Source organism: Anopheles bellator, chromosome 1 (assembly GCF_943735745.2).
Source record: "Anopheles bellator chromosome 1, idAnoBellAS_SP24_06.2, whole genome shotgun sequence".
Lineage (NCBI taxonomy): Eukaryota > Metazoa > Arthropoda > Insecta > Diptera > Culicidae > Anopheles > Anopheles bellator.
The window spans coordinates 38,900,943-38,927,003 of NC_071285.1; the positions used below are offsets into that span (position 1 = coordinate 38,900,943).

General features: G+C 48.6%; 1 protein-coding gene across 1 annotated transcript in view; it reads right to left on the reverse strand.

Moving 5' to 3' along the window:
* The window catches only part of LOC131205638 (uncharacterized), a 124,002-nt gene that overhangs the window by 25,779 nt on the left and 72,162 nt on the right, over positions 1–26,061 (reverse strand). The window contains exon 3 of the mRNA XM_058197824.1: positions 7,387–7,478. Coding sequence (XP_058053807.1) covers positions 7,387–7,478 — 92 coding nt within the window. The remainder of the gene's footprint in view (positions 1–7,386; positions 7,479–26,061) is intronic.

A 26,061-nucleotide genomic window follows, 5' to 3' on the forward strand; every position in this document is an offset into this window, starting at 1 on the left:
CATAACCCGTACGTGGCCATTCAATTTTCCACATCACAGCCGGTTCTGGTGGAATTTCCGGACACGGAGCGGCCCTCCAAGCAGTACAAAAAGGATAGCAAAAATAAGTTCAACGAAAAGTTGGTAACTGTTTCGGTAACCACATACACACGGACACGAGCACTTATGAAGCCGCGTGGAGAGTCCTGCCAGGCCACGGCCACGTGCAATCCACTTTCGGCTACCAGGTCACAGCGAAGGCGCGGAGTGAATTTCCCTTTTTTGAACGCCACTCGCCTTTTATGTCCTTTTTTGTATTTTTTTTCCGACTCGCTTCCTTGCCCTCTACAGAGTGGCCGCGTTACCTTACGCGCTCGGCACAGGACCAGAGCTCCCAACCACGCACACACAGAGAGTTATATTTTACCGAATTTTATGCCTCGAGGAAAACGAGAAAACCATTTCAATTTCGTGTATTTTTACGATCAAATTAGAATAACTTAATTCGGGTAGAAAACTAAACTTTCGCGTTCAACCGGCGGGTCGCCGGAGGCCTACAAATGGGGTGGAGCCCCGGGGCCGGGAAGTGCGTTTTTCGCTGCCGTGTGCCCGTGTCCCGATGGATGGATGAGCCTCTCCGACATAAATGGAGGCGCATGGTTGATTACCTTATCTTGCCCGTTCGTCGTTCACCGTTTAGCCTACGATTTCACCGTTCGCTTCCCTTTCTCTCACGCACTCTCGCTCTCACTCTCTCTGTTTAGCTCCTTCACTGATCGCCCGTCACTTTTGACAACCGAACCGAAGCTGGCCAACGTTGGTTCCCAGGTTCGAAGCTCATTTGCATTCGCTTCACGTGTACCGGGTTTTCGCGAGCTCGCGGATCACAGGCCTCGCGGTAGCACCTGAAGCGATTCGCCGGCAAAAGGGAGTCAATTTTACGACAGCAAACTGTGCGTCCGCTGCTGTGCCAAGCAATGGGGCGAGCAGTAACATTAAACCTCCATGAGTCGGGTAGTCTTTGGATGCAAAGCTGTGTGTTGCCGAGGTCCTTTTCGGATGCATTGGACGATGCTTTCGGGCGACAAGCCGAATCGAACGCGACAACGATCACAGATTGGGATTAAACACGACGGTGCATCTCGGAAAACATCGACACCGAAGTTGAAGTTGTAGTCAAGGTGAACAAACTGGAAACGGAGCTCGTTCTTGATGTTCCAATTCAATAGAACTAATGTACTGCTGTTGTCTAGAAATATCAGGAGCTTATTTATAAATTGAAAAAAAAACATTATTTATTCTTCTAAATCTATGCCATCATCCCTACTCTGTTCTTTTGTTCGAATTTTCTAAACTGTCCAAAAATCCTTTTTTGGAATAACCTTCAACAAATTCTTCGTTTCGACTCCCATCACAACTATTGTTTATTAAATTGGCTAGGCAGTCACATGGGCACGTGCCAAAGAGGAAAGTGTTGCTAATTTTGTCGCTCACTGTACGAGTGATGGATGCAAATGAAAAGCACATCCCGTTCGCTGCAGGCAGATGGCACCGGAGTCCACCGGAGACACACTGGAGAGCCCACTCAAGACTCTCCCAGAAGTCCGGGGACTGACGAATGACGGCGGAGGCCTACCGTTTAGTGTAACATGCACTTGAGCTTAAACGATGAACTCATTCCGCAGAGTGTCAGTCACCGGAGTCACCGGGTGGAGTCGTAAAACTCGGGCGCACTCGTCGTCGGATGGATCGTCGGCATATCGTGATAAAAGGCACATCTCATCTAATTGGAGAGCTCGTCCTTGCAGAAGTCAACCCCTCACCGAACACGGACGGAGTAAATTCAGCCGAACGGCAGAGCATCCGAACCGTGCCGGCGGCTGAAGGTGGCTACCGTAATCTCAACAAGTCCCGTCCCGCAGCCGGTGGTGGTGCCCTCTTTCTAAACATCCACAAAATGACCACATAACAATCTAAACATACGGTCCGCCCTAGGGCCAGGTAGGTCGCTTCCGGTCCCCTCCATTCTGTAATGGTTTCATTTTCGGGACTGTCCTGCTGGTTTTTTTTGACCACGCTGACGTCTAATGTCCGGCACGTGTGTGTGCGGGTTCAGGATGGGTTCCGGGCGAACCGGCAGGTAGAAAGGATTGAGTAGCAGATTCATTTTATTTGTCCCGTTCCGTTTTTTGCTTCACATTCTGGCACTGCGAACTGTGGCCAACACCCGGCGAAAGCTAAACGAATGTCATTAAAATCACATTCCTATTGCTCAACTGGTGTCTCGTAAGTGCCTTCAAGTGCGAAATTAACTGCACCTTGATGGCCGGTGGACGGCATCCTCCCGGGCCAGCCATCAGCGGGCCGCAGCTGGACGAGTTCCGTCAGCTTCTTATTAAAAGGGGTCGGCCGGTCGAGTGGCCTTTCAGATTCACGCTGTTTATGGAGTGTAAATTTTAATTAGTGAAGGTGTTTAGCAGCCGGGCCGTCCTCGTTCGTGGCCCGCCCCGTACCGGAGTGAAGCTTTTACTTAAAAAAAGTTTCGAAATGGAAAACGCGCTTCGAATCCGCGGCGCTCCGCGGAACAGGTCGCTCGTAAAGTAATGCATTTAATTTCATCAAACAGGGACCACAAAAAAACCGGAAGCTGGATGGTTCGAACGGTTAAAAAAAGCGTAAAAGAACTAGCACACCGTAGCAAGGGCTTTGCAGTTTTTCGCCCGATCCGCTCCGTCCCGAAAAAGACCACGAGTTCAAAGTTGAGGTCCCCCGAGACCCGGGCCGGAAAGGCAAAGTGCGAAGAAAGATCGAAGATAGAAGCGGAAGTGACAGCAGGAAAAACTATTTCCGGGCAGCAATAAAAATTAGCAGCCATTTTATTAATTGCACGAACGGCGAGTGTAAGAAGCGTGGCTGCTCTACTCCTTCTTTGGTCGTCTGTAGAATGATTTGCTGGCCGAGGCTGATAGTAAACAAACGGACCCAGACAGTTATTTATGGCAAGTGGCGTCGCACTAGACACTCTGCTGCGCCGGAGTGCAATAATACTTCTACTCTAACGCGCTTTGGTACGTATCGCGATACACTCGGCGCTTTTCATAATGTTTGACCATTCAGTGACTACGGAAAACGTCTCTGGTTTTTAGTTCGTTGTTTGTATTTTTGGGGCTCTAGGAGCACTTGCTTGATTTCATGGTAAAAGTGGCTCACTCTATGTTTCTATCTATTTTGTTTTATATGTTTATTAAATTTAGTTACTTTTAGAAATCATTTAAAACTTGAGCACAAATTTATAAAAGATAATTGGGTAATTGGTGGTAAACCTTAAGACTATTTACATAATGCTTCAAAGGGTAGTAAGTAAGCCTTTAAGATTGCCTTTCATCGTGTGGCCGTCCAAATCATAAGAATGTGAAGCTCACGTACCAAGAAACAAAACATAATGTGTTGATCACTCGTTAACATAGATTACATCGATTGTTTGTGGGGATTATCCACTTCATTGCCCATCGCAATCCGGATCGGAACGGACGCCGCTTCTCGGGGACGATGGGACAGAAAATAAAACAACATCGAGGATTCTGGCCGTGCACCGTGCAAGGTCAGGCTCGCCAAAGCCGCCAGTTTGGCTTGCAGCCATCTCCCAGGAGCTCTGTTCTTTCATGTTTATCGTTTGGCTTTGGTGCTTTGGTCGCCACCGCCACCGACAGCATAGATCGTCACCCGGAACGCCAGCGAATAACTTTCTCCGTTCTCCGATCCGGTCGGCTATGCAAACAAAGTGAGAGTTATGTGAACTTTCGCCCCGAGCGCCCCGGTCTGCCGCCGGCCGGATCGGGAGCCGGAAACTGGTCCACATTTTTCCCCAGATCGCAGCTCCGTGGGTCGACTGTTGCACGTTGCAGCGGCGACAAAAGGACAAAAGGTCCCGGTTTCCTTGTCCCCGGTGGCGGTTTGTGGTTGAAGTGCAAAAATCATACCATACGGTTTCCGGATGGTCAACGGACGAGCGGACTGGCCGCCGCCCGAAACCGAAGGTGGCTTCAGGTTTCTGATCGCACCGGGAAGGGGCCAAGGCGTTAGGCCGTGAGGTATTCTTTGTAAAATATTTATCGGCGGCTATGCTCCGGGGCCGGGGTCCACCCGAACGGTGGTCAGCCAGCCAGATCCAAAGGGCAACACAACGATCCGCCGGCGTCGAAGTGCCGCCGAATCGAGCCGGAAGAGTTCGAACGCTGGCTTGGCCTGCTTCGGCATTGTGGTTAAAGTTTAAGAGTCCTTTTTAGCTATAAAAAAGGCTTTTTCCCTTTCATCCGGCTCGATCCGGCGCTCGGGCTGGCGAATTCGAGAAGAAGCAGAAAGGACGTTGTAAATTCCAGAATGACTCCATCCGTGTGACGTTTCTTATGACGTCTGGGACGCAAATACTTGATGATTGTTTTTTCAGTTTTTCCCCCCGATGGGAACCGGGTGCCCGATGGGAACCGAGGCTGAACAACACAAAACAATCAACGCTGTTCTACTTTGTTTAGGATTTCTGTTTTGGCAACGCGCGGGGTACTTCTTTAGTTCAAAATAAAGTTTGTAAACAAATCATAGATGTAGACACCAACCAATTCCTAGCAGGTTTTTTGTGCGTATTTTTCAGAACGTTCTTCATTGTTTCAAATTGGCTTGAAATGGAAAACAAAAGGAAAAAAATAAACTATAATTATAAAGAGTGTTCCATCACGATTCAACTATTTAAATGTTTGATAACTCCGCTATTAATTAGTTGTTTTTGACAATATAGATTCTAAAACTTCAGTCTATGTCGTTTTTATCATAGATCAATTTATGGTTAAACAACGGAGTTAAATTGTAGCACGCTGTATTGAAAATAATCGTTCAACTGTGAAAATTGTGCGCGCTTATTAATGCCGATTTTTTTCTGACTTCTTTCTGTGGGGCTATTCGAAGAGCAAGGTTTATGCTAACCAACTAAAGATCATGAATGGTTAATAAACGGCATTCTATACCACAAATAAATCTTGTTCAGTATTTCAGTTCAAGTGGGGTAAAGTTTTTAAATAAACAAGTATTATACATTAAGAAAACAAAGAACAAATGAAACAAATGAAATAACTAATAAGAAATATTAAAACAGGAATAATGAACATTTCAAAAAGAAAGCATTGTGTGCCAGATTTAAGAGATGGAATAACAAAGAACAAATCCATACGATAAATCTAACACAAAATCAACAAACAATAGGTTTTCTATGGCAACGAGCGCCTTTCAGGAGTCCGCTCTCACTGGATTTTCCGTGAAAATCTCCATTCAAACACACACGCACGCATTTTTCCCACACCGCGAACGCGGGGCTACTGGCTAAATGAGATTATAAAATATGTATTTTATCACCATCACCCGAAGGGGGTGCGAATGGGGGCCCATTGAAGGGACACAAAATTAACCCACACATCACAAGCAGCACGCGGCCGGTTCCGGACGGTCACGGGGACAACCGCCGAACATCCGGCCACCAGCCGACCAGAAGTGCCACTTTGCACACCTTTCCCTGACCGACGGTGGCACCAGCGAAGGATCCCTAAACAGCTTCCTCCCGGGGGAACACCACCACATCCTTCGCGTTGGTCACGAGGATTCGCTCCCATCGACAGGATTGTCTATTGTGGCCCAGGAAGGGGTTGGACGACGAGGTGGCTTATCTAACCTCTCCTCTCGTTTCCTGCTCCCCGGAACCCACAGACCACCGGTCTCCCCCGGCGCGCCGGTGGGTGGTAATCCTTTTCGGGAGTTTATTATTGGCCGCGTACACACATTTTGCGCTGCGAGATCGAGCGTAATAAGCCTCCTCTGGTGGTCGTTTTTTCTCTCTGTGATGTTTCTCGCACCTTTCCCGGACGTGGCCAGAACCCCGAAAAACTCCCCGCCAAACCTTTCCCGCTCGGAATCCCGGTGTTTGGGGACGTTAAAATCAACAATCAGCTTCAAGCCGGTTGGTGCCCGGCCGGTTCCGGCCAGTTATCCGGGCGGAAAATAGGGAGAAGGACCACAGGGTGGAGGTGTTTTCCCTCCCCGGGGGCAGGATGAAACCAACCGCGAAACACCAAACGACCCTCGAGGCCATTTACTGCGCGCCGGATCGTGCCGTAGCATTGCGAAAAGCCGGAGCCCTCCGGCGGGTTGCACTCCGCCCAAGACACCGGGGGCCACCCACCCACCCACCCACGGAGTAAGTGTGCATCGATCGGCGAGTGTGCGAAATCCCGCTGGCGGCCTATGTTTACCACCCTCAAACTACATTTTGTGCCGTTCGTGTGCGCGCGTAGATTGCCAACAAGGACCGGGCAAAGAGGGGGCCGGAAAATGCACCTCGGCACTGTGGGGGGGTTCCCGCCTGCATGTCACTTATGCTGACGTCGAACGGCGACGGCTGGTGGATGCCGCCGCTGAGTACGTGAAAATAAACGAAGTCATTGAAGAAAATAGCAAATAATGCAGTTAAGACTCGAGGCGCCCGCGGGGGCGCTCAGCACGGGGGTGAAAACCATTCAAAAGGATACAAAGTTAACTGTTCCGTTGGTCCTTTGATTTGAAGGGTTCGCCCCCACCCCCACCCTGGAGTCGGGAAACGGATCGGAACTTGGGTGAGGCAGTTTTCTTTTTGCGTCTTCTGGGGTTGAAACGAAGGCGTGGAAGGAAAACAATAGCTATCGAGGAAGGAGGAAAATAGCTCCAAGAAAGGCGGCCACTTTAACCCGATTCAGCAGCACGAGAGCCAACGGCCAAAGGCATAATCTAATAAAAAGTGTATATAAAACAATTCAATCCGCCCAAAACGCCGAGCCGGTGCCGGTTGCACTTTTATCGATCGATTCTATTTTTTACAGTTTATTTTTGTTTCAGCAACCTGGCGAGAGTAACAATTGATTACGCAATGGAGAAAGTAAGGAGAAACGGAGTATACTTACATAAAATGAACCGAAAACATATTTTCGTTCGTTGAAAAGTTTCCTTCTTGTTGGAATGTAAAAAAAATTAAAATAATCATAAACCAACTAAAGATGGTTTTACCACTGTTTGGCGCTTAGCACTTATCAAGGCAGAAAAGCAAAGTTTCCACAACAATTCGGTAAAAATATTTCAATCTCATTTTTCTGTGGCTGCGTGGACTGGCAAAATGGCAAACAATTTCCTGATGTGATTTTCCGTTCGGAGCAGAAGGGAGAAAAACGTCGTAAACGGGTTTGATGCTCAACGGTCACCGAAACAAAAATCGGATCTGGGAGCTGGGTCGCCCTTCTTCTTCTTCTCGAAGGGGCCCAACAAAGGGCAGCTCAAGAACGCACGAAGGGTGGAAATAAAAACAATTGTTGGCATACGAGCGTCCCCGGTACTTACCTCATTAGTATTCCACCGGTGTCGCTGGGTTGGGAAATGGTCGGCCCGGGGCAAACTCTCCAAATTGTCCGGAAGTTTGATCGGTTCACCATCTTGGAAGGGAGAAAGTAAATAGAGCGAAAGAGAAAGAGAGAGATTGTAGGATTAAAATCGTACATTTTTGTTCCATTTATCAGCAAACGATCGTAAGAAAGCAATGTTTATTCTCAGTTTGGCTTTTGCTTTTTTTCATTTTATTAACGTTGTTCATTTTGGTGTCGGAGACCAATCTAAGAAGTGGGTGCCCGAATCCGAATTCGAACAATTCCATCCCAACCGGAACATCCTGATTAATTAGCTAAAATAAATGTCGATGCTTATCACCTTCCTACACCCAACTGGTTCGTAGGCATGCCACCTTCACGAATGATGTATCGCCTTCCGCATCGCCGCAGAAAAGGGCCTTAGGAAAGACATCAAACGCAATCTGACGTGCACCGGGCACACCGGGCCACGTGGGCGCGTGGTTTCTTGCCGAACACCTTCCGGTACCATTTCCGGTCCCCGTACTGGCCAAGGCCTAGTCGCAATCCACGGTTCCGGCTGCCTGTGGCCGTCGCAATGGCTTACTTTCTCGGACCACAGCTCGGACCACGTTCGGCACGCTCCGAGCGGCCGAATGTAGTGATAATCTGGAAGCGATAAAGCGGAATATGTTTCCGGTCCGCGAACACTTCCGCGCGCAACCGTGGTCAGGCATTGAGTCAGGGCTCTGTTTGGGAGCCGGGGACACGGGGTCATTAATTTAGTGGCTCATTTCGGAGCCACCTCATTCTACCGTAGCCTAATCGCGGGATCGCCAACAAATTTCCTCCGCAGGCGTCGGGGCCGCTTCCGGTCCGGGATGATGGCCATCGGTTTCAAAATGGTTAACCAGAAGCGGAAACGGGCTGTTTTTTTGGGCTCGGGTTGGAACGTGGTTGGAACCTTTCGGGCACCTGAAACTAACAGTTACGTTGGCGTTGTGTTTCGTCAAAATGATTGATCTTCGACCAAAACCGTTCAATGGTTCCTTTTTACTGTGACTCGAAGAGACTCTGTGTCAACACCTGCCGTGCCGTGTGGTGCCTTCGAGGGTCTGTAATTGATTATGATGTAACTTCAGGTGGCAGGTCGCTAGAACGTCACTTGCCGTCATCGCCATAGCATGCGAGCCGCAACTGCTGCTCAAGGAGTTCCGATGCAAATGAGCCCACTTTGGAACCGTTTTATGGTCAGTGTGCTGGGTCCTAGCGGCGCTGGCCTTGGGTGCACCCAGTGGGCTCGGCATGGCCGGGTGTCAAAGCCACCGAACGATAAGCGGAAGACGTGTGAAAGCACCTTGAAACCACCTTCGGTAGCACGTGTCACGCACCGGGCCGACGGTGAAGCGTGTGAAATGCAATCGGCCTTAGTGCGCTCCACTTTGGCGCTAGTTGCGCGCGTGTTGCTTTGCCGCGCGAGACTTATAAGATAAAAATTCAAATTGACAGCGCGTAATTACCTCATAAAGTGCTTTCGCGTTGTGTTTGGAGCCTCATAAACTACAAACCATTCGCGATCCCACGATCCGCACTCATTCCCGAGGAAGGCATGTATAATTTTGGGTCCTGATTCGAGCGTCACGAAAATGGATTCATTTAGTTTTAAATAGGTAACTTAAATTTACCCGATCGCCAGTCGTGTTTATATTTAAATAATTTTATTTAAATAAAGACACTAATTTTTATTTTCGTACAAAAATATTTGTGACAGAAAATTAAAGGAGTATTTATTCGATACACAAATCAGGGAATGAGGCCGGAAAATTAAATGATAGATCGATAGCTAACGAAATAGCTGAATTTTAACTAAAAAATAAAAATAGTATAAGAATAATTGATAAGCGTGCTTCGTAATAAATATTTTCCCTTAAATGCTAAAAAGATGGTGAAGTCGAGTGTAATTTTATTAGAACGAAGTTACGATTTGTGAACAAGACATCTTAAGAAACTCGCTATTCGCTGCCGTTTTGTTGATTAACTTTTTATTTAAGAAGACAACAAACAAAACACAGAAATTTCGAACAAAAAAAAATTGTTTATCCATTTGCGGTGTGATCCATAATCAGCCGTGAGTCGCAAAACAGCTCCTCAGCGAACCACACTCAACGATGCCAGTTCCATCGCTCCGAAAGCTGTCTGCCAAGTGGCACCGTTGCCATTCAAAGTTGGGTTTCGGTTCCAAATTTCCGCGTCAAGTCCTTAATTGGTAAGATCAATTCCGGGCTGTCTTCTACAGCCGATCCGGTTGACATAATCCGAAACTAGCAGTTTCGCAGAGCAGAGCTCTTCTCGCCGAACCAGTTGGTCCTCGGAACACGGTTTACACGTTGTAACTGTTGAAACTGTTGCCGTTGACGCTGTCGCCGCCGTCTTCGAAGCGGATAACTTTGGCCACGTTTCGTAAACTTTTCAGAAACACACATACACTTGCAACTCTTTCTCGCCCGCACACCGCAACGAGGTAAATGAGTTGAAATTAAACTTAACTGACTCGAGCGGAACCCGCCGGGGAAAGATTGTGTTGTGAAACTTTGAGTCCAGAAACCGTGGACCGTGTACCGTGACCTTTTCTTAAATTCCTTCGGCGTACCGCCGTTCGGATTGTGGAGTCGACAAAAAAATCGTGACCACGTGGTCCCCGAAGGAACGGCGGTTGACCAACGTTGGAACCTGTCATGAACCGGAAGATGACAAATTGATGATCCCCCGGTGGACCGAAGCCCCGTGGTTAACCGTGGCCGGGTGGGCATGCATTTTTAATGCATCGCCGAGCGAAACTTTCATTCGGGGAGTTCCGGAGTCGTCGGAAATTTTGCGCCTTCCATGTGTTTTTTCCCGATTTCTTGCCATTAACTCAGAAATTCTTGAAAGGAAACACTTCTGCGGAAATGGGCGGACAGTGTTGGGCCAGCTCATCTTTTTATTATTGCCTGCCGAGTCGACGGCACCGTCTGGCCATCTGGATGCCCCCGGGAAACCTTCCATCGTTCGTCTGTCCGTCGACCGACGAACGGGTGTCGATGAGTTCGTCGGTTGGCCGACGGTAAAAGTTTTCCTTTCACACCCCATTGAGGGCGCCGGGCGAAACACATTACGAATTAGAGGAAAAACTTATTATTATTTCATAATGAGTGGGTACGAGAGAGAGCCCACGGTCTGCTGGTGCTGATTTTCCTTGCGCCCTGCGTTCCGTTGTTGTTAAACTTCACTTCTTGGCTCCGGGCTCCTGGCCCCGGGCGTGGCGTACCGTTTCGCACCATTTTCTTTTCGGTTCCCGGCCCATTGTTTTTATGTTTCGTTTGGGCGCCGGGCGAGCGTTCTCGTGCCGGGGCACCGGCGAAGAGCTTCCGTTCCGGAGCGAATTAAAAACGACAAATGAAATGGCTTACATCTATTAGCGGGAGCATGTTTACACAACATTAGCACCATCCTTGAAGTTGGTCGGTCGGTCGGTCGGTGAGAGCTGAGCGATAGCATCCTGGATCGCGCCAGGTTAGTTTAGTGTTGAGGCGTGAAAAATGGGAGCAATTTCGGGTTAGTGTCACGAAACGGGCCCTCACGAACCGGTTGACCAGGTTGAAGGCACACACAAAAAACGGGACGGCTAGTGGCAGGATTTTTTCCTAGAATTTCGGGACTGCGGTTTTACGTGCGGTGGGCTAACAACATTATTTAAATTTATTGTTTCATGTTTTGTTCCATTCCATTTGTTGTTTTTAAATATGGAATCTCCTTTTTTGCTTAAACAAATATCTCGACCGATTAGTTCTGGCAAAAAAAAACGCGAACTTCGCGTTACGCATCCGTGCGTTATGCAAACAAGCGCCCAAACCCAGTACAGTCCAACCGGTTCAGAGTTTCGACTAATTCTTGGCTCTGCGTAAATCTTCGGCCAACCGAGGACCGGGACCGGTCGCCGTGCAAAACAATCCCTCCGAAAGGAGCCAAAAAACACCAAACGGCAGAGAAGGGAAAAAAAACGATGGAAAGAAAAACACACGCCACACGGAAGGCGATTTTGCATCGGAGCATAGAAAGCATGCTCGCAGCCAAACCGCTCAACAAGAAGAGCTCGGGGCGGAAATATAAATTCCGCTCGTACGTAAAAGCCACACATGGCTCGGGGGGTAACGGAGGGGCGCCACGACTCTCGATGCACAACCGACTTCAACGGCACTGTAACAGTCCTTCGCGATGCAAAAAAGCGGTTCCGTGTTTTGTTTTCTCGCCGCTGTTTGTTTCTTCACACAACGGCCGGGGTTGGTGCTGTTGCAGCAGCGCCCTTAAAGACGGCCCTGTGTGTGCTTTAAGTTGCAGCCGGAGCACGGCACGGCATAAGCCGAACGTCGAAGGCCGGCGGGCCGGTGGCCGGGCACACGGTTCCCGGCCGTCGGTTCGGTCGATCGCGCCCGAAGAGAGCCCGAGAAACAACCACGGCGACGGTGGCGGCGTGTAACCGAAATTAAGGACACATGCATTGCGAAAGGTGTCGTGTCTCGACCATCGAGCATCGTTTGTTGCACAACAATGTACGCGTGCGAATGGTTGCGAAACGTGAGGAAATATTTGTTCCCAACACTGCGATGCACCCCGATGGAGGGAATGTGATGTCGGGCATTCTTCGCCACGGCTCGGTAACAGATGGTTCTAAATTAGTTAGTGAAGTGGGTTTCGTCGCCGGTTTGGGTGCTGCTTTCGTTTTTGTAACGTAGCACAACAAACGTTCAAAAGCAACTCGAGAGAGTGTGTAAGCGGGTATTAAAAAGAGTTTCACATAAATAACTCCATCTGAAATTGAATTCGAGAAATTATATTCGTTATGTGAATGATTGTTTTTCTTATAACCACATGCGTTTGTTGTTCCTTTTGTTTAACTTAATTTTCCTTTTCTGGCTTCTACAAGTTTTTAATGATTAAACTTTCAGTTTTATAATGTCTTCTTTCAATGTTTCGCTTGTCAGTAGATTTATTTTAATTAGATTGAGCGGTTTGCGCTTAAAAGCGTTTAAATGTTGAAACGTTCTTAAACGATGAATTAATTTACAATTAGAACAAAATATTTAAAAATCGAGCAAAGCAATATGTAAAATCAATCTAATCATTAGAAAGCAAATATAAAAAGGAGATTGAGATAAGATCTACCTGTGACTGCGACAACGAACTGTAAAAATTGTAAGTTATAAAGCCGAAACTTGTTGGGCGGCCTTATTTCGTTCAATTTTTTTTCAAGCAGACTTGCTTCGTCCTTTTTTTGCAAGTGGCCTTATATCATCTGTCTCACTGTTTCGATTCATCAGGTTCGAAGCGAAAGACATCAGTTCGAACCTTGAAAGTGTATTAACTTGAGTGCAAAACTTTAAGTTGGCGTTCTGTCCTCTGTCCGTTCTAATAATAATAAATCAAAAAATAGAAATAAGAATTGAATAAATAAATAAAAAAGTGAAACAATAAGTGAATGAATAAATTTAAAATTACATAAATTTAAAAAAAATTCGGCAGATGAACAGAGAATGCGGTTTTTATCTTACATAAATATGGCAAATAAGTAATCAAATGATGCACTATTATAATAAAAAGACACAATAACAACGAAAGAAAATATTTGATAATTGGTAAATTTATAAAAAAAAACATCAGAAATAAGTTATAAAGACAGCATCAGGCCAAAAAAGAACAAGAACTGAACAAGTCGGTAACTGAACGGCATAAACCTGTATGCACTCTGCCAGCAGAACTTACGAACGGACTTTCGGGCCCGAGAAAGCGTTGGGGCGCTCAAAGCATAGGGCAACATATCGTCCCGACACGTATAGGGTGCCAGTGTTGGCGGGAATTTGTGGATTGGATTCGGAACCCATCAGTTGTGTTTCCTGGGCCAGCTGGCTGGGCTCTCCCCGATGCCTCCGTCCCAGCCCACTGTGGATGTCGCGCGATCTCAACGCGAGGGGTTTTGACCACCCCGTCCGTCCGTCGTCCAGTTACACCATCCAGCGTTTGGAAAGGGTTAGCAGCGGGAATTTACTATTTCTAATTCCCATAATCGTAAAATACGCACACACAAACACACGGTCGCTTGAGTGGAATAAATAATACCAAGGCCTGCCGGGAATCGTCTTCTAAGAGGCGGCACAGGGCTATCAGCACGGCTGGCTGCACCAGGCAGGCAGTCGGGCAGGCAGGATTACTGCTCCGTTGTGGCCCTCCGGGGGTCACCGTAGTCCTGGTGGCCAATCCGGCGACTTTCCACTCTCGATAGCATTAGACTTGTAAATCGCTCCACGCCACGCGCGCGCATGCCACGAATGCTGACTTCTTGCGTTCGGTTCGGTTCGGCCCGGCTTGACACACTAAATTAGGCTGAGCAGGCGGCCGGAAGCGGCCGGACTCTAAATTGAAAGAGTAGCCGAGTCGAGCCGAACCGAGCCGGTCGTAGCTACGGTCCTGCGCCGCCATACAATTACCGGGGTCCGGGCTCCGCACTTTTTACTTTACGATGCAGGCGGCACCCTGCATTCGAAAGCAGCTCGAAGACTGAAGATTGATTGGAAATTGGCCTGCCACCCCCCGAGGTGGGGTGGTAGGACGCCCTCCAGTACCCGGAGCACCCGAACCATTTACACCAAAATCTCGTTGCGCGGAGTTGTGTAGAGTTTATAAACGAATCGTGCCTCGATTGACGGATCCTTTTTCGTCCGCTCTATGGCCAGCGAAATAAAAGCATCGCTAAATAAAACATCTCACATTCCGGGCCGTGCCGGGCCATGACATTGCCGAACTAATCTGCGAACTCATCCGGTAAATGGTCCGTAAAGTCGTCGCACTTACAGAAATTCCGTGCGTGCATTATTTAGATGAAATCGTCGTCGAATCCGCGTCCCGGTTTTGAATCATTTCGAGTACATCAAAACGGAGCCATGAAACGGGCTTTATGGGGCCGACCACTAGCGGCCCACAATTAGCCGGGCCGGATTGCTGTGTTTATCGCGCACTTTTACTGTGCAAAAACTATTGCCCAAGTTTGGAGCCGAACATATCTGCTCGGTTTCTTTTTTACGACACTGATTATGATTCCGAAGGATCGCTATGCATCGCGAGCAGAAATGGGACACTTTATTACGCCCAAGTAACGACTTTCGACATAAGCTGAGCGAATTATGTCAAAAAGTTTTACACAAAGCGGATTTGTTCACCAAGTGCCTTATGGAATGCTAAACACCAGCAACGAAAAGAATCTTTCATCAACCACTTCAATTCGAACGAAAGTCCCTCTAACCCTCAACAAGTCCCCGATCCCACGGAAGAAATTGGGAAGTTTAAATTCGAAAACAATGCGCCCGCTGACAAACCGGCAAGCAATAAACGCCATCATCATCGGTTATTGCATAAAACGGGGTTCCGGCCCACGCGAAGCATAAACTCTCTTCTGCGAGGGCAATAATAAAACCAAAACAAAAAACGTGTTAAACACTAATAAGACATATTTAATTCACTGAGCCGAAGCCACCGCAGGGCTCGGCCTCTCCTGCTGCCTCCAGATTAATGGCTTTCGATTGTGAACTTTTACGACTTGATTCTAATTTTATGGGCAGAAATTATGGTTTTACTAGCGTTCGGCCACCCCATCGGCCCATCAAAGTAAATAAATTTCGCCCTTCGCCCGGATTACGAACCGCCAAAGACGAACCGCCCGAAACCGTGATCGGTGCGGGCGACAAATCGCTGCGCGCCTGTCGGGCAACAAATCACCTAGCTGGCCTAGCTGGTGGTCTGGAGGACAATGTATGAGGGTCCTGAGGAACCGCTCCAAACCACAGTAGCCCCGTTTGACACTCGGCTCACCGGGCCTTTTTTCCCACCTAAATATCTCGTTCAGTCCGCAGCATGTGATCGTAAAACCGGGAACTTCTCGAATTACCACACACAAGGAATCGTAAATAAATCGGCGCGGGAAAACAAGCTGCCCCGGCCCCGGTAGATAACGCGTGAGGCGGAACCCCGGGAAAGTCGTGACTGACGGCATTAAATTTATTAATTTTCATCTTTCGTACTTTCTTCGCCGTTCTTCGCCGTTGGCCGCGAGCGTGTTGGAATTTTATCTCCCGGTTTTTTTTTCCCCAACATGTTCGCAACCCTCGACTACCGGGACACGTTGGCTGATTGAGGCCCGTTAGTCAAAACGATGGTGTCGTTTGGCAGGGCACAGCCGCACCGGTGGGCCATTTGTCCGACGCTGACAGCCCGGATTGGATGGATTACCGTGGCGTTTCGGTGCGCGTGAAGGCCTTCCGTCATTTAGTTACATTTATTGCCCTCCTACGGGCCACCGATTGACTTACCTCGGGGGCTTCCTACATCCCCAAATGTCGCGCGGCCGCGGCCACTTCACGCGATGCTCGATCATTAATTAGAGGGTCAATTTTGGGAGCACCATAAACGCAGAAAACCCCCCCCACGGAAACAACATTACGCACCCCCCGTGTGGTGCACTATCTGATCCGAAGGACCTTCGGCGCAAAGGTCTCGACGAACGGCGACACTTAAATAGCCAAACGGACCCGACGGGCCACGACGACCACCGCGAGGACCTTTTTTCATTTCGAAATAAACTGAGTGCCCCGGCCGGTAAAAAGAAAAGAGAAACACGGGATCATCAACCACAACCCAGGACACGGGCCATTTTTACACTCCTGGCGCGGCCGAGGGGCCGGGCGAGAGCCACCAACTATAACAGATTACTGTTCTGCATGTAAGAAATGCCATAATTTATAGGCGATGATTTATGCCGCTCGCGGTCGTAAATCCGGAGGGAGAATGAGGGGTTCGTGGTGGTACGGGAGGCCGTAAAATTAGGAAGCCCCAAGCCCGGGGGGTCCTCGGGCCGAGGGAACCGCCTTCTTCACCATCGTCAATCGGAAGCCTGGCACAAATGTAAAGGGGTCAATTTTGTTCCCACTTTTAATTGATAAGACATCGTAAAATCATGCTTGCACCGTTTATGCTGGGTCTCGCCTGGGGCTGTCCATTATGCTGTAGGGAGTGAAGGATTCCCGGCAATGGTCTTTTAAAAATTACGGGCACCCTGCTTCTAGGGTAACGATCGGATCGAATGAAGAAGGATGTTCTTGGGGTGCTTGCGACGCTGGATTATGCAAATGACTCGCACGGAAAATAGTGCCAACGGTAAGAAAGTATTAGTAAGAAAAAGGACAGAACCAGAGGCGCTGCCGCGAAATGGACTGAACACACCAATCACATTCCGATACATTTGGTCGGCTCGGTGATCGTTTCATTTCCGGTGCCAAAGCCAAAATGGGAGTCCGCTTCGGGCCCAGATTTCCAGTGGCCAGTAATCTATTGCGCTATTAAACTGAGTTATCGGTGGAATCGGGAAGCTAGCGACATTAGTGCACAGCGGACGCATCGTGAACTACGGGAATCGCCTCGAATCGACAGCCGAAACGCGGGTGCAAGCGATCTGCTTCGTGTTCTCTATCGTTGCGAGTGGCGCGAAATTGATTTTTATCCTTAAAACCCTTAAATTACGGTACGAAAATGACAGTGCATGTGAGTATCCTTTTTCAACGCTCCCCTTTTTTTTGCAGCCGTGCCCAGAGTCAACCGGAGCCAACAAATGGTGGGTCACTGTTGGCACTTCACCCATCATTACGGGGCCTATGATTAGGCGCTCGCTACAGCACATCTCACGTGCATTCCAATAATCAACCATCCTCGCCGGCCGGCCGGCCGGCCGATCCTGTTGAATGGCCGCAGCATGACGCCACCCACCCAGGGAGGGAAGGCACCAATTTGGGGCAGGCAAACAAAGAACCCCGACCACCCCGGACCCGGTTCCTTGTCCCGGGCGCTGAACTTTAAAACTTGCATGCGAAAATTCGATCATAAACAAAGCTTAATTCGTATACATTATCATATTCAAATAAAAATGGCCATTAAATGGCCGACGGGAGGAGTTGGCCTTCGGTGACGAAGCCGACCCATTCGTCGGGTAGCAACTTTTCTTCCCGGGAAATTTTCCCGGCCCCGGGAACCCCGGGAAAACACAACGTGCGCCAGTTTAACGATCAAAGTTGGTTTCGCGGTTTCGCTTCCTGTGCGCGATAGCTGGCCGTTTGATAGGTTTTTTAGGTTCCCCAGCCCGGCCCGGGGTGCTTTCTTGTACGGAGCATGGGTCAGGTGGGGTTGGTGAAAGTTTTAGGTCCCAGACCCAGGCCGCCCCGTATGGGGCTACGCGGTCACCCACCGGTCCTGAAATAGTCAGCCTGCTGATAGCCAAACCTCGGAGCGCCTCGGAGTGTGTGCGGTGCGACGACGCGTCCCATTGGCACCCGCTTCCGGTTGTCATCGACGCTTCCCGCTCCCCACGTGGCGGTTGACAGGACCCCAGCGGTAATTGATGGTGGTTTAATGCTAATTAAGTTATCGGCAGACTGGTCACTTTGGTGGGCGAATTTTTCAACACTTTTTATCCTCTCTCGCGTGGCCGCACGCATTGTGGAGTGTCCCGTTTTTTTTTGGCCCCCATGTTAGCTCCTCACCCACCCAGTGGGAGGTGTTGTTGTTGTTTTTTCTATCGTGCTGCTCGTCTGCGGGAAATGAAATTGGTGCCTGCGAGCTAGAAGCCTAATGATTTGATTTATTTTTATAATAAATTCAACAATTAATCCACCGATCGTTTATAACAATTTAAATTCCATCAATAATGTATACAATTTGTTTATTTAAACTCCCACCGTGGCCATCGCCCGTCGGACGTCGGACAATAAAAACGGACAGCAAAACCCGGCGGGCACACACAACCCGTGAATGTTTTTCACGCAAATTAGCCTGACCCCGCGTATGTGTGGGTTCTCTTTGCACCTCTTTTTTTGTGCTGGCCTTCGCAGCCGAAAACAGGAAGTCCATTAACGCAACATTTTCCTATTTGCGATCCATTGCGAAAATGGCCGGTGATGGCCGCTGATCCCCTTTTCGGCGTATGTGGACACTTTAAATTAAAGCTGCCCCTGGGTGGAGTCTGTTTTTTGTTTCGTTGTTCATCTGGAATCATTTGCGGCAACATATTAATACGTCGGATTGGCAAACACATCCGGCGTGCTGTCGTAAATCTGCTCCTCGTTTTATTCCGCAAGGCTTCGCGAGCTGTCTGGCGGTTAGCATGTGTGGGCATCGCTCTATGCAATGGCAATGGAGGTCCTGTGCGCTTATTATGCATAAATGTTATTCATTATGCTTCGCTTCTATTCTCTCCAGCTCGCACACTCACTTTCTTTTAATTTGCTATGTTTTGCACGCTTTGCTTCCCATAGTTCTCACCTAACCTAACGCGTGTGGGCGCTGGCCACGGCTTTTCCGGCCCGCGGTAAATTTATTCCATTCGCCCCCGGGCCGGCCGTGCATATTAATGCAACTTTAATATGAAATTATACCAGCCGGTATCATTACTTCAATTATAGAATAATTAAATTGTGACTGCTAAAACGCTTCTTAGCCGGCGCTCGGTTGGCCGGGGTTTGCCACGCTTTCCACTGCCAGAAGATGGGGCCATTCACACCGCATAACATTCCATTCCATTCCCAAAGTGAGCCCCAAACCAGTGCACGGCGCGAAATCAAAGTAAGCCAAAGACCAAGTGACAGTTCCGGTGCACTCGGCACATCTCACGCTCTGCTCCTGTCGGTGGCGGCATAATTTTTGGCCCTTCCGGGTGCTGGTGAGATTTTCAATTTAAATTTATGAATTGTTTTAACTCAACCCCGAAAAGGCGGCGTGACGCGGCCGGCCCGTCGGCCACGGCGGAAAAGCTGCTTGATTTGACAAGCGCGGATTTCGGGTCGACCACACCGGGTCGGCGAAAGCCCTCGTAAATCGGGTGGCATTAACAGTTTTTGGGAAGGATGGTGAACTGGCGGGCCGGCAGAGTGCGTTCGTGCATCGCGCAGCGGTGGGCGCTTTTGGGTTGAAAAATTAATTTGTTAATGCATTTTAATGCTTCCAGATAAATGGGTGGCTTCAACGGGATGCGAGCCCCGGCCACCCACGGGACCGGACATTTATCATGGTGAATTAAGATGAAACGGAAATCAAACAGATTTCCGTGTGTGGACGGAGCGCATATGCTTTAAACAGTAAATCAAATTAAATGCAAAAGGTTTGGATCGAAACATTCATAAAATGTTTCGATCCAAAGTTTAGTGTGGAAAAACACAACATAAAACTACAAAAAACATGATGATAACTGAGATTACCAGCGTGAAAAGAGAGAAAAACATAAAAAAGACTAACAAATAGCATAAAAAATCAAAAATAAAATCCCAAAATGAACAACCGATGGCCAAATGGCACAACGGCAGGACGCTTAATTATTAGCAAGACAAACAAAGGTCAATTCAATGTGGAAACAACAAAGGTGTTCGTAACGTCCGATAATATCAATCGAAGGGTGAAGTTGATTTACCAACCATGGCTTTCCGCAAAACGGTGCGAACGCTGGCATGTGTCCACCGGAAGTTTCCACTTTACGTAGAATGTAAACAGAGCCTCAAACGCTGCCCGACACCGGATCCAGAGCTACTAGGCCTGACCTAGCCTGTTTGCCCACTGCTGCCGTCGTCCGGACGGGACTCGGACCCGTTTGCGGCCGGTAACGACAAAACAGCGACTCCAGCGTCGAAATGTTTGTAGCAACTCTTCGCAACTTCTCGACCCGGGCTCCGGAACATCGATCACCGAAATTCACCGCGCGGCCCACGGAGACTTTCCGGGGTCCTAGAAAGTAAACAAATTGGCCGTGTGCTGGTGCTACTCCAAATTTAGCCCGCTATTTGGGGAGGCCAGTTATTTATTTATAAGCCCGTTGCAAAAAGAAACAGGAACTCTTTCTACACAATATATTTCAAACCTCCGGTTGCCCGGTTTCTTGCCGACGGATCGGTTTCGTTTTCGGCTAAATAATTCAAATTTGATTATGCTCATAATTACGTGGTCGGCGAATGGAAATGGAACGTTTTCTAACGTTCACCAGCGACACGGGTACGGGGCGTGGAAAATGCAGTGCGGCCATTCCGCGCAGTAAGTTGTGATTCGTTTTCTCCGTTCCGCTCCGATCCCCAGTGCGCCATCCGTTTCCGGTGGCTTCGGATAATTGAATTTAAATCGTCCGTCCCGTCCGTCCGTACGAACCCCGAGCGGCCGATGCTCACGAACGATAAGAGCTGGATCGTTTGGCTACGTTTGGCCAAACAAAAAAAGGACACGGTGCACGGTGCACTTCATAAATCAAACCGTCCAACACGTTGCTGACACTTTCTCGGTTCGACAAAATGGTGATGGTGATTTGTTTGCCATTTTTCATTCCGGTCACCAATCTACGAAGGGGCGCAGAACGCTGAAGGCAAGATGACAAAATGTTGCTGACAGACCGAGACCGAGACAGACCGGGCGGCGATGACGAATGATAAACATTGTCCCTTTTGCCAAGGGAAGGCTTGATTTTGGGTGGCTTCTTTCGGGAAGTGCTAAGGTACTTAGCACTCACCCAGGATTTTTGGCTGGATTAAACACTACTTAGTAACATCTGACCAGCCAAACTATTTACGTAGGGTTCGTAGAATACGAACCTTAGCGAGTCGTAGAATTCTTGACAATGTTTGACCATTTTGCGATTATTAAAATCCGAACGGAGCTAACCCAAACTCGTGGAATAAACTTAAGTCTGTGGAATAAATGTTAAGCCTTCGGTCTTAAACACGGCCCACCCGAAATCCGACACCCAAATGGCCTGGCCGTTTGGCCCCTCCAAACGTGGGTTTGAATAAATTTCAAATAAATCACTCACCCATTTCTAAACCCATTCGCGCCTTCGCGCCGCGAATGTCCAAAACATTCGACCCCGAAAAACTCGGTGCTCCCGTCGTTCCGGAGGCTCCGGATTCACGACCGAAACGACCGGGGCGGCCGGCCGTCTTTGCCGAGGCGCACAGGATGCACGATGTGTGAAAAATATTTTAAACGTGCACTCAAATTATAGAAAATAAATCATAAATTTAGCCGTGGCGGCTTGTCAGCCCGGACCGCCCGCCAAAGCCGTCAGAGCCCGAGCCCGAGCAGGATCGCCTTCGAGCGTGGCAGAGCGGTCCTAGCGATGGCATCGACTGACGCGCTGCACTTCCGGTGCCGGCCGTGCCAATGGAAGCGGAAGAAAGCCCGAAAAAAGGCATCGTCCATCGATCGATGCACCTGCACTTGATTGTGCCCCGATTTGCTGGCAACAATTATAGGGAATTTTGTATATTGTCGGAGCGCAAGGAGCAAAGGATTTTCGGGCGCCCCTCGCCATGGATAGCGTGCGACACTCGTACGGGCTCGGGCTCGGCCTCGGGCCCTGTGTCAATCATCATCAGCAGTCAGCAACAATCCTGGATCTGGACGGGAGCGCCACGTCAATCGTCAATCGATTGGAGCTCTGGCCGGAGTCCTCGACGTACGCATTTGCGAACGGTTGAGGCTCATTGAAGCAATCAAATAAAATATTTCTCCAGCCGTGGCTCTTACCGAATTCGGCTGTTTGGGGTTTTGGGTTGCATTTGACAACCGAAGAAATGGTGCGTTCGAGTCGACGCTGTTATTCCGGCTGAGTGATGGCAAGAGGATACGTCGGCGTCCCGGGGCGTCCGCGTTTGGGGTCAATAAATATAAACTATAAATATGGTTTATCTATTTGTACGGGGGGCAAGCCACCTGCCAACCACGCTACGCTTCGCTGACGCATTGGACCTGTCACACGCACCCCAACCGGGAAAGTGCGATAACCGGCGCTTTCTTCAGCTACTGCCGACGTTTGCCACTAATCCTCGGCCGCGTGTCTCGTAAAAATCACGTCCACATTTTTCCTATTGTTTCCACTGCATGGAAAATGAGGGGAAAAAAGCGCTATTCAATTATGCGATGTGCGAGCGCAACATTGCCATAGGCGATTTTCTCGGGTCAAAAATAGACTGGGGCAGACCCGAACGGTAATAATCTTAAATCGAATCGGCTCGACTTGACTCGACATCGCCATCGGAAACCGATCAAAACCACCGAAACAGTAAAGGCCAACCGACGAAGTCACTGAACGGAACGGCGCGCACTAACGCGATATGTGTCACTATCACGAGACGTGATTAGCGTTGCTTTATGGCCGCGAAAAGGATTCGGGGCAGTACAATAAAAATTGAAAGCTTCATCACCGTCGTCAAGGATTGGTGGCCAAAGTGGCCACCGCCAATGACATGCAGTGGCTCTGACAATGGCTTAACGGCAGGCAAACACCTCAACAGCTATGCGCCAACCCCGGTGCCTTGGCGTAATTTCGGCGGCGCCCTAGCGAACGAAAGTGATCCTCATAAACAGCGCGCGGGCAAAGAAAAGGAAAGTGCCTCACAAATCACTTCGCATCCGGGCCACACCAGTAACGGCCGTTTTACGATGATACCGGCAATATCGGTCGGTCAGAGAAAAAAACAATGGGAAAGGTAATCGCCGGAGCATAAAAAGAAACTACCGGCCACCAGCAGCCGCACAAGAATTCGGCGAGCGCACCGAAAGCCGCCCGATGACAGTTTCAATTATCTGTACAATTAATTTGCTGTCGTAAACATAAAAAAAGAAATTATGTTTATTTTATGCTCCCGTTTAATATACCGACGGTGGGTTGGATTTTTTCTACCATCCCTCCCCCAATCGCCGCATAATGTCGTCCGGTGGCGGCGGCCGACAGCGACAACAAAAAAGGGGTAACTCGGTGAAGGCACAAACAAACAAACAATCGCCATTGTATATGTTGCCGCACGCGCGGCGATCCTGCGAGGTGATTGGAACCGAACTGGAACTCTTAAGTAGTTATAAAAAAAAAACCCGAGCCCCGAGATGTTGGCCACCAGGGAGGGTGGCCACTTTACGGTGGTCGTCCTTTCGCACGAATGGAAACGAATTGGAGCCGCCCCAATTAATCAAACTTCAACCAGTTTCTCACGTTCTGATGTTGCGATTTGCATTTTGAGTAACGAAATGTAATGGAAACCAAAGAATGGGTTTATTATTGGGCCCATAAACCGTAATTGGTATGGTCCATTGGGCCATAAAAAACATTGCAAGTAGCGATATTGTTAAAAAAGCAAATTCCTAGTCCATTAAATCCATCGTTAATGTTGCATTTTATCGTTTTGTTTTTGGTTGCATTCCAGAAATTGCCAGCGGTTTCCAGGATTTACTACATGTAGAAAAAATGAAAATAAAAAAACACTTAAATGTCCCTTAATGTCACCAAGTGTAATTTCGTTTCTTTTTTCTAACAATTCTGATCCCGTCTTGTTTCTATATTGTATTGTGTATGTTCCTAACCGTTAAGAGACCTGGGTCTCACCACTTCTTAATGTCCGATTCCGTGCCTTCCGTGCTTATCAGTCTTGTTCGACTCGTCAGCTAAGCACTCAGGCTTTATAATTTAAATAATTTATCAACTAGCCGCTGTTCCCGACTTTGGAAATAAAACAGAGCCGAGCTTCAGCGGAAACTTAACCGACAGCGATTATGATGGATCTGCCAGAAGAATAACCTGCCCTAGTGCGGCCACGGAAATGTTCCTTTCAATTCATCACAACAAAGTTAGTCGATGCCCAAAATAGAAAGCCAAAAAAACACATCGCCCAAAACATGTTTGTGTCGTGTTTCGCGATAAACGCACCATTTAGCCAACAACATTCATCATCGCTTACGGCGAGACCCACGAGGTACAAGCCTCCGACAACGACCAAGTCGTCGCGATCAGCCTTTCAGCATCGATCTCTGCGAGGAAAAACGGGCACCCATCCATCAGTCAGTCTCTGGTTCCGAGTCAGCTCGGCCCGGAACATGCCTTATGAACTGCTAATTTATTGGTGCCGAAAACAAGATGCCGTTTATTTACCTAGCTTGTACCTCATCACGGCCCCTGGGCTGGAAGGGAAGCGGGCCTCTGTGTCTGGATGGTGTTACGCGAAAGGCGAGATGTATGTAATTTTCTGTGGCCGCCTTTTTCGGCCTTCTTGACCAAGGCTGCCATCCTTTATCATGGGGCCCCGAAAAACGCCTCCCGACGCGTCCGGATATTTGCCATAATTTACCACGACACTAGTGACGCCTTGCCTGGGACGCGCTGGAAAAACCAGGAACTTCCCGCCTCGAAACCCGCCGTTTCCGGAAGGCACCACGGAGGACCCTCCATCGCGATTCTAATGATATCTATTTACCATAACGTTTAGGCGGCTTTTTATTCATGAACCCGTGGGTTCCGAAAATTCGGGAACCTCAACCAAGCAGCCGGTCGGCCTCAAGCACACACGCGGTCAAAGTGCAATTATTCTGTAATTTGAGACCCGTGGCTCCTGGGCCGTCCGTCCGCTTCCTCGCAGAGCCAGGACCGAAGCATATCTGTTCGCTTATTTGACTTGGCCTTTCCGGGTTCCGGAAAGGAGGCAAAGAAAAACTGCGAGGAAAAAAACGCGCGCCTTAAATTACTGGACACCGAGTTTCAATTTCGGTTTCGCTTCCGTTCACTCGCGGAGTCCACTTGTTTGACCGCCGCCGTTGGCCACCGGCTGCTCGACACCGGGACCGGGACCATAAATTTTCCAGCCGTGAGTCGGGAAATTTTCGAGACCCACCCGGACCAATTTTTGGCTATGGGCGCTTCTATTTGCTTTCAGTTCAGTGTGTCCTTTGCAGTTTGTTTACCAGTGTGTGCCTTTTTCGATGGCAGCCATTTTGAATGGCCCATCTTCTTGTTGGGTGTCGGTTGGTTTGTTTGGTTTTTACTTTTCAACGTTCTCCTCAATTATTGTGATTTATTTTGAATTCCTTTTTTTGTTTCCGATGTCTGTTGCACATCCTGGCTGCCGGATTGCTGGACTTTACGTTCAATTACAGTTCCTATCTCTTCCGGTCAAATGATGAATATTATGCAAAAGCCTGAACAATGCTAGAAGCGGAACCAACGAAACGGGACACATCTTTTTGGACCTCAAAAATGCACCCCATACTTATCTGTACCGCCACCGGGAAATGGTTTTTCCTTTTTTAATTTATTGCAAAAATATCGGTGCGGATTTTCTCTCTCGCTCTCTCTGTGTCTTACAATAAATTTTCACTTAACGTCCACTTGTTGAAAATTATTCATTTGATCACGGAAGGACCTCCACGAACGCCCAAAGAGCGACCGCAAAAGAAAACCCCATCACCACTTGGAGTGTTTATAAAAATAAGGAACCCGGAAAAGGGGGTTTCACAGCGGAAAAAATGGAGAAAAACAAACCGAACTTTCTGTACCTTAAAACGCCAAGACAAGACTAGGCCGCCAAGACAAGGCGAGAGTGCCAGGGAGGTATGCAAATTAACAGCCGAAAATTCTCCAAACAGCTTTTTCCGGCGAACCTCCCGGAACGGCTGAGCAAAGCTTACACCGCGCAACCCACCGTTTAAACCCACATTCCGGACGGTGCTCTTGGTGGCTTCAATTTATTTTCTCGATATTCGACATTTCGGTCGCCCCGTTACAACACCACCAAGGACCTGAGCG